Below are 8,774 nucleotides of genomic sequence, written 5' to 3' on the forward strand. Positions count from 1 at the left end.
GGAAAAATTAGCCAGATTTTGGCAGTTTATCATTGGCAGAGCCAATGAAGGCATCTACCAAATGCCAGATGCACCCTCTCTGCAGAAATTGCCACTCACTGCAAGCAAAGCATGTAAAGTTTGGAACAGGCTCCTGTCCCTGCTGTGAGTGTGCACATCCCTGTTTGCTCCTGTGTTCATCCTCCATGAGAACACATCCAGCATCCTTGAGTCCTCTGCCCATTGCTCTGGTTCCTCTCTCAGATGTTTTGTTGGGGAAACCTCTAAGGAGTGAAGGACCTGGGGAGACTGTGCTGAGCCACATTTCCATGTTGCTTATCCTGAGCCATAGAGTCAGTTCTTCATTACCTGGGCAAGCAAGAAGCTGGAGCACAGTGAATGCTGAAAAAGCCTGGAGAACATGTAAACTGTGGGAGTTGTGGGTTCTGGGAACAAATACACCACAGCAGCCCTGCCCAAGAGCATTGCAGATGTCTCTCCATCTGCAGTATAATGAATACTGATATTTTCAGAAGGCCTGGCATTCAGTGCTTGCCATTTTGTGCATTGATTCCAAACCTGCCATGCCTTTAAAACACAGAGTGTGTGTGGAGGGTTCCTGAGTGATATGGTGACATTAGGCACTGGGAGATGAGACTGCAGGACCTGGAGCTCTGTTCCTGGTCGTGGAATCTCAAGCCCACATACACACCCACATAGATGCTTCTGTTTTGGCACAGGTATCACTTACCTGACCTCCATAAAAAAAAAACCAACTTGAAAGAGCAGGTGGAAAGGGGTTTTGGTAAGGCTGCAGGCAGGCTGTGGGGATAATTAATAGGGATCACAGGAAGGGCTGGTGGCATCTCCAGGTGGGCAGGGGAAAGTCAAGTCAGAACATGTGGTGAGCCTTTCATGGCAGCTGATGGAGATGATGATGTCCTGGCCTCACAACTAGGTACTCCATTATAAATACACCCACCAAAACAGGAGCTTGCATGCCAGGAGCTTGCATGAGTAAAGTCTTGAGTGAGTAAAGTCTTGCATGAGTAAAGGCCTGACTAGGGGCCAGGGAATTTGCAGGGTCTTGTTTGGTTAATCCACTGAATGATGACTTGACTTGAGAGGAGACGCAAGACATTCTGGGCTACAAATCACTGCAGCCAGAAAATAGAGGGTATAGCAGATCTCAGTAGAAAACACGAAGGAGAACTTTCTTGGGAAAACAAATAAAAATCTGGTCAAGCTGTTGACTAGAATCATAACAAACAGAGCACTCAGGAGCTGTCTGTCTTGTTCTCACTGGTGAAGAGCTGTGTCCCAGTACAGCTGGGTTCCCTGCAGCCTGGGGTGCACAGCAGAATGGTTGGACTTTCTCCCCTCTGCCACAGGCATCCCAGAGGATCTCCAACCAGCTGCATGGAACCATTGCCTTGGTGAGACCTGGCTCCAGACCCTGCCTCCTGGAAAAAAGTCCTTCAGGAGCAGCAGTGTCCCCACCAGCAAGAAAGACTCCTCTCCCTCCAGAGCGTGAGCACAGTCCCAGCCTTGAGGCGTGAGTACCATGGGTCATGGCATGGGCCTGATCCATGGCCCATTGAGCTGTCCCACAGGGCAGACTGCAATGAGATGGACAGTACTCACTGTTCCTCTCCAGGCTTCTCCCACAGCCTTGGGGAGAGGGGGATCTCCCAGTTTACACCAGTAAAAAATGACTGGAATCCAGCCCAACAAGATCAGCATCTTGTTATTCCAGCCTCTCAGACAGACCCGTAAAGCCAGCTGGGTGCCCCCACCTCCAGCTGGGTGAAGGACCTGCCCCATGGCAGGCAGCAATCCCTGCTCCTCCTTATCTATTCTAATGGGCTTTTCTGCAGCCCTCAGCACTTCCTGGGCTTATGCTCCCCATCGATTCCAGGAGCACAAAGGCCTGAGCAAGGCCAGTGAGTTCACCTGTAGAGACAGCACATTTCCCAGAGCAGGAGTAGTTCTGCTGATCATTCCCAGGAAAAGTTTGCAGTCATGGAAGCTGCCAAATAACCAGTGGTAGTGGGGAGTGAGTTTGCAGGGCAGGTTCATGTACTAACCTTCTTAGCATGTCCGTAAAATCTCCCATTGAGTGAGATTAGGGGAGGGTAGGCTGTTCCTCTGTCCTGGGGGTCTTCAGGCTCACCAAGACACTAAGAAAGCCCCAGAGGTAGTTAGGATGCTGCTGACTGTAAGGCATGATTTGAAAAACTACTTCTCAGCAGCAGTGCTGATGTGAGTGGTTACTGCATCCTCACCCTCACTTAACTTCGTGCCTGGAGCTGCTGTGGCCCAGGAACAGGAGAGCACTGCAGGATGGTGGGATGGGGATGGCTGTCTATACAGCTTGGAAACCAGCTGCCTGACCTCCCCAGCCACCAGGACCCTCTCCTCAGCACAGCACTCGAAGCCAAGTGTGATGTACAGGCCAGGAGCTGCAACAGGGCACAGAAAGAGCAGGAGAGACCATGCACATGCCCTGTAGGGCTGGGAAACCATGGGAAAATTCTCTAGTTGATGTGATTAATTTTTCCTCCAACTTTTTTAGCTATTTATCAGCAAGCAAACTGGACTCTTCAAAGGTTGCTCCATCCTATGAAAACCTAAAACTGACTGCCCGGAGGGAGCAGCTCTGCCTCCTTCATAAGCACCTTTCCCTGCACCACCTGGGGCTGGCGAGTCACTGTGGCTCAGCTGATCGGGACAGCAGCAGCTTCTCCCCAAAGACAGTGACAGCAGGACACGGTCAGGAGACAGCTGGGAAGATCACGCAGCCTTGCTGAAGCTCCCTGCTGCCATGGTGTATGTGAGAGATCAGCATCTGGAGGAGAAGCTACACCTCCTCAAGCACCGGGAGCGGCTGCAGCATCTCCTCATGCAGCAGTGCCAGCCAGGCCAGAGGGCAGAGAGAGACCCAAAGCTCACACCTGAGGAGCGACCCCTCTCCCCATGGCTGAGGATCACAGCAGGGTGTAAGGAGGAAAGGTCCTTCCTGGAGGATGCTGCGGATGGGAAGGAAGAGAAGGAGCTTTGGCTGAGCCGGGACAGGTCCGAGCTCCGAGTAAAGGTGAAGGAACCAAGGGAAGATGATGCAGACACACCGCTGGATCTGTCAGACTCCAGCCGTGGCAGGGAAGCAGACTGGCACAACCACAGGGAGGCACAGGGGTCTGACAGCCCTCGGCTGAGCCCCAGGGAGAGCCCCACTGTGCTGGCAGCCCGTGGTCCCAGCGGGAGACACGGGGCACAGCGGGACAACCCACGCTTCCCCTACCACTGGCCCAGTACCACCCGGGCACTGCCTGGTGCTGCCAAGAAGGAGGAGGAGGAGGAGGAAGAGGATGCAGCTGTGGTGAGTACAGCTCATGTTGGAATCAACTGTGGCCCCTTCCCCTCCCCAAGGTGTCCAGCTCTGCTGCAGGCACCATTGTAACCAGTGTAAATGACCCATAGGAGAATGGCTTTGGTACATATGAAGCCAACGGGAACATATTTGCACATGGCAGAGTCACAACCACTCAGCCTGGGCTCTCCTTCCCTACCTCCCTTCCCATGCCTCTGAGGTTTCTGTCCAGGCCCTAGGACAGGCAGTGCCTGCAGACTGGTGCAGAAGGTGTGCTGGGCTCCCTGCAACACACCACAGAGCACAACACAGTGCTCATCCCCATGAGTGTCACAGTCACCACATCAGGGCTGGGGACAGTTCTTTTGTCCTGCCTGGTGATAGCAGCATTTATGCTTCCTGTATCCCACAGCTCACACTCTCACGGGCACATCTGACAAACAACTCCACATCAAGTGACCCAGAGGCCCTTCCAGAGACTGGAGTGAGACGGGATGTGAGTGTACAGAAGGGAGAAGAAGGTAAAAAGCCCCAGGCAAATGTGCCATTTGAGAAGGCAACAATGAAAGGTGTGTTTTGTTGAAGGCATCTCCCAGGCTGGAGCTCTGTGCTGGGCTCAGCACACACCTGCAGCCCTGATGCCTGGAGTGACCCTTCCAGTGACTCACGTATTCCTGGCTCCCAGCTCTTTTGGACCATTGAGGGAACTTCACATCTCACATTTCTGTCCTTGAGAGATCAACTGTCAACCCTTGAGATGTCCAAAATTCAGTCTCAGTATCTACAGGGAGAAAGTAACCCTGGCTGTTCTGGAGAGAAGCTCAGTGTCTCTGCCCAGCACATGGGGTGCCCTTGTACACTCTGCAGAGCACCCTGCACTCCATGCTAGGTGACATGGAGTTCTCCAAGAGCTAAAGAAGTTAGCTTAGCACTGACCCATGTTGCTGCTCCAGCACTACCTATGCTTCTCAGGGAAGCAGAAGCTCAGAAGTCCCTAGTAGAGATGGGGAAAATGTGAGAGGTTTGCTGGATTAGTGCTAGAAAACCATCGCTCTCTGTCCCCTTGCTCCAAAGTGTGCCCTGTGCTAGCACAGCACATAGGGTGGAGCACAGAGCCAGGGATGCTGGTACCTGCAGCAAGTAGGGCAGGATGCTCTCCTCCCTTTCCCTGCTCCATCCCCTGTAAGAGCACTTTGAAGGCTTTCTCCCTGCCTGACTGTCATGGGATGTGGGTGCCAGGTTTGTCCAGGTGGGTGGGAGGCAGCAGCCATGGGGAGCAGAGTGGGAAGCACGTCTGCTGGGAGCTACTCCGTACCAGCCTTACTGGCTTGGCCAGAAAGTTGAGTTCTCCTGGATTAGTTGGTCTGGGTGTGTCAGAGTGGTTTGGGAACACTCTCCAGAGCAGGATTTTTCACAGTGGAAAAAAAAAGAGGGGGGGAGGTCCTCTGTGATTTACATGCTAAGAAGATATCATCATGGCAGAAGAATTTCAGCTGATTACATTCTGGGTGTGGGAATACAGGACTTTCTTCAGTTCTCACCTTAAGGTTGACACAAAGCCCAGGAAACAATACACTAATACTTGTGCACTTTCCCGTGAACCTTAACCTGCAGAAGGATAAGGTGAGGATGAGATCAGGCTACAGGGGGTCAAGGAGTGCCTGGAAGCAGCAGCATCTGGTCTCCCACCTGGGCAGGGGCAGCAAGGAAGGCCGTCCTGCTGAGCCCCACCCGGCTGGGCCTGGCTGTCAGGAGCAGGAAGATCCTACTATGGATCTTTGGAATGCCTTTGGAAGAGGGCACAGCCCTGCCCCCAGCCCTTTCTGCCCTTCACAGCCAGCCCAGCTGTGCTGCTCTGGGTGCAGACAGGGCAATGCCACTAGCAGTCAGGCTTGGCCCCCAACCCATGCAGATTTGCTCTGTGCAGAGGTCGGGTGCGTGCAGGTATGTGTCTGGGGTTCTGTAGCCTCAGGGTTTGTGTGCTGCAAAATCCTTTTGCTGGGCAGGGAAGTATCTCCCCTGCCTTTCCTTTCTCTGCTCCTTGGCACACGTTCCCTGAAAGCCACTGACCAACACCAGCAGCACACATGAAGATTGTCCTTTTTGGCCTCTTTACCCCAACATGCTTCTCCCCAATTGGGGCTCAAAAGGGAAGGTGCAGTCTAGGTTTTATTACCCCTAAGCTCCACACCTGTATGTAGCCACAGATGTCGGGGCAGCAGTTGTGACCTTGGAGTAGCAAAGTTCTACGGATACAGCTTTACTGGGAGCTGCTTTCCCAATAGAGTCCTGTTGGATCACCCATAAACATTCATTTCAAGCCATGTAGCTCACAGTCCCTGCTTTGCAACACAGTTTATTGCTGAACCTGTTTTCTGCCTCAGTGGCTCTCAGAGCATGGGCCAGTGACTCTGCATCTGCTCATGAGCTTGTCAAACCTCCTGCCAGCCAAAAAAAACCTTCTTTCTGTGTTTCCTTAGATGACAATGATGCTGAGTCTGGGAAGCAGGAATCCGATGAGCCAGATACGACGGACAGTGAGGTTTGTTTGTTCTCCTCAGCCATCAACTTAGGCTGCCAGGTCCGAGAGGAGTAAGACAGGTTGTCCCCACCCAAGCTCCCTCCAGAAGGTGATGGCTCTTCCTGCTTGAGGTGCCAAACCTCATTCCCACCCTGTTACCCAACTTGTTGCTGAGGGATAGAAGTATCGCACTTTCCAGCTAGTCAAGAGTGTTTATGAACAGTAGTATTTGTCATCACTCCATAGCAATGGTCACAAAGGTCCTTGGCAATGCCACCAGCTCCCTGGGAAAACCAGGGTAGTTTGTAGACTGACTGCTCTTCTCGTTGCTGTAGGAGGCTGCCCCGTATGAAGACGATATCGTACAAGAAGGTGAGGCTGATGGGAAATACTTTTGCACCAAAGATAAAGCTCATGTGCTGCAGAAGAAAAGAAAAAGAGGACAGGATTCCTGGACAAAAGGTAAGGAGGAGGAGTTCTTCAGGGCAACAGCTCAGGGCTACATCTTCTGCTGTTTTCCCAAGGGGCTCCTTTAAGAAATGCCTGAAGGCACCAAGGGCATGCTCCTCCATCAAGCACATGCCACGCTGTACCATGTTTTGCCAATGCTTGTGTCTCCAGCCAGAGGAGCCCCTGCTAATGGTTACCTAGGGCAGCCTGGGCAGGGTGACCAGGAGAGCACTCCCGAGCACCTAAGCTAACAGAGCTTAGTCCTTCATGTTTGCTTAGCTGGTTGGGGGGGTAGTGATTGGGGAAGGCCAAATTCCCAGGAGTGAGTTATTGACATTCAGAGGAAGGTTTCTGCTCGTTCTGTTGATCTTCCAGTGTGGCTGTGGAGGTTTCCCTGCTGACAGAGGAATGTGTTGTACCCATGTTTCCTACAGGTGAATAAGCAGAAAACTGCTCCTGATAAGGGCAAGGATAAGACAGTGTGTTTGTCAAGCCTTAAAAAGTGCTCTGTCAGACATACTCCACTGCTCACTTACTCTGTACTGGGGTTAAAGACAGGGAAGTGTTGGTCCAATTAAAAATGCAGAGAGGGCTGTTGCTTAAGCATGGAAGAAGCTTGTTGAACAGCTCCACTATCACAGCACCTGAGTGACAAGAGGACTTGCTCTACGAAACCAGCTGTTCAGAGTACTGGGGAGGTAGTACCCAAGGGCAGACACATCCAACCCTCCAAGATTGGATGGAGATTTCCCAATTGAGGGGTGGATGTGTCTGTGGCAGGAACAGGGTGATGGAGAGGCATAACATCTCTCTCAGCATGTGGTGTGGACCACGTACCACACTGGAAGGGGGAAAAATGCATGGAATGCATTCTGCTGGTCTGGGTACCTTCTCAGATACACTCCTGCACCAGGCCAGTTCTCTGCCTACTTCTGCTTCACATGTTGTTTCTGTGTCCAGGGTCACAACAGCCTCCCCTAGATAATCCACACATCTCACATGTAATAGGTTTCTCTTCAGTTTCTCTTCATCTCTCCTTTACTGAGCTTTGCTTCCTCCTGTGCTGTCCCTATTTTGGGATGAGGCCACGCTGACTCTGTAGGTGTAAATCCATTGCTCTGTGGTTAACTCCTGCTGTCATCTTGCTGTTTACAGGAGCTAAAAAGTCAATGAGAGGAAGAAAGAAAATCAAAGTGGAGCAGTGCCCAGTGGGGATCACAAAGGAACTGGAGAATTGCTCTGCTTCCCACAAGGACAGCTCTGAGGAGAGCTAACAGCAGGGCAGTATGAAGCAACACAGATGCTGCAGACTAAAGGAGAGGGCTTGGAGGCCTCAGCATCCCACCCACGCCGGGAGAATGAATCCTTCTGCCGTGCTGGGCTAGGCAGTGGGGAATTCATAAGGATTTATTAATGAGTAGAGCCCTCTGAAACTCCTCACTCGGTGCCCTGGGAGAGGCTGGGGGAGGCGTGCAGGTGATACCTGGAACAGCCAGGTCACTGCTGGTGGAGCAGCACACTCAGTGACCCCAGCCCTGTGCCAGAGCAGACCCTCCAACTGCTGCTAGGAAGAGGAAATGCCTCTTTACAACCCTCACCCTTGATCAGAACCATGTTCTTCACTGGGATTTCATGCTTGGAGAATGGACTATCCAGACCCTGCTCCCCATGTAGGACGTCCTTGTGGCTGGCTGAAGGGTGGTGACCAAGCTGAACTCTGCAGGGCCCCATGCACAAAGCTGCTTTGATTAAATCCCTACCCAGGTTTCATATACACGTGGATCTTGTTTGACCTGAAGAAAGTCCATGCTATTCTTTTCTAGATAAGTGAGGAGCAAGCACATGGACAGAATGGACAGATCCCTGGAGAGGACAGAGAGAAGAGCATGGGAAGGGAGGGCTTGGGTGCTCCCTCTCCCTGAGGTGTCCTTCATGCCTGGAAAAGGTCAATGTGTGAGACCCAGCTGTGGCTCACAGCAGAGCACTAGCTCAGCAGTTCACACTGACCTTGGCAGGACTGCTGGGAGCCGTTTTTCAGGTGAATAAACCACTCTTAATCAACTTTTTTTCTGATGGGATGGGATGAGGAGAACTGCAGCGAGCAACCCTGCAGCCACAACATCCCTCCACGAGCCAGGCTGGGTTGTTCCTGGCACACAGGTGGAGAACAGGAACAAAACAGAGGGAGACCAGAGGAGGAGTGTTAGAGAACACCTGCCCTTGCTAGTGCACTCCTATTTCCTTTCCCCACAGTTAATTCTATTTAAACATGAATTTGCCCATCAAAGGGCAGAGCACAGCCAGCCGAGAGCAGCATCCTTATCCCGCAGCGCCTCCCCAACCCTGAAATCCCAATCAAAGAGCCCTAGCTGCAAGGGAGCAGGGGCTGGAGGGGACCAAGCCCTGCCTGGGTCAGCCCCGCACGGAGTGGGAGCGATGCGGTGTGAGTGATGC

General features: G+C 52.3%; 1 protein-coding gene across 1 annotated transcript in view; it reads left to right on the plus strand.

Moving 5' to 3' along the window:
- RBBP8NL (RBBP8 N-terminal like) overlaps nucleotides 1-7,594 on the plus strand; it is a 13,207-nt gene extending 5,613 nt beyond the window's left edge. Inside the window, 7 exon segments of the mRNA XM_009080189.1 lie at nucleotides 1,371-1,534; nucleotides 2,555-2,712; nucleotides 2,715-3,358; nucleotides 3,762-3,870; nucleotides 5,830-5,891; nucleotides 6,206-6,332; nucleotides 7,476-7,594. Coding sequence (XP_009078437.1) covers nucleotides 1,371-1,534; nucleotides 2,555-2,712; nucleotides 2,715-3,358; nucleotides 3,762-3,870; nucleotides 5,830-5,891; nucleotides 6,206-6,332; nucleotides 7,476-7,594 — 1,383 coding nt within the window.
- The last annotated feature ends 1,180 nt before the right edge of the window (nucleotides 7,595-8,774 follow it).

This window comes from Acanthisitta chloris, unplaced genomic scaffold, assembly GCF_000695815.1.
Source record: "Acanthisitta chloris isolate BGI_N310 unplaced genomic scaffold, ASM69581v1 scaffold12398, whole genome shotgun sequence".
Taxonomy (NCBI): Eukaryota; Metazoa; Chordata; class Aves; order Passeriformes; family Acanthisittidae; genus Acanthisitta; species Acanthisitta chloris.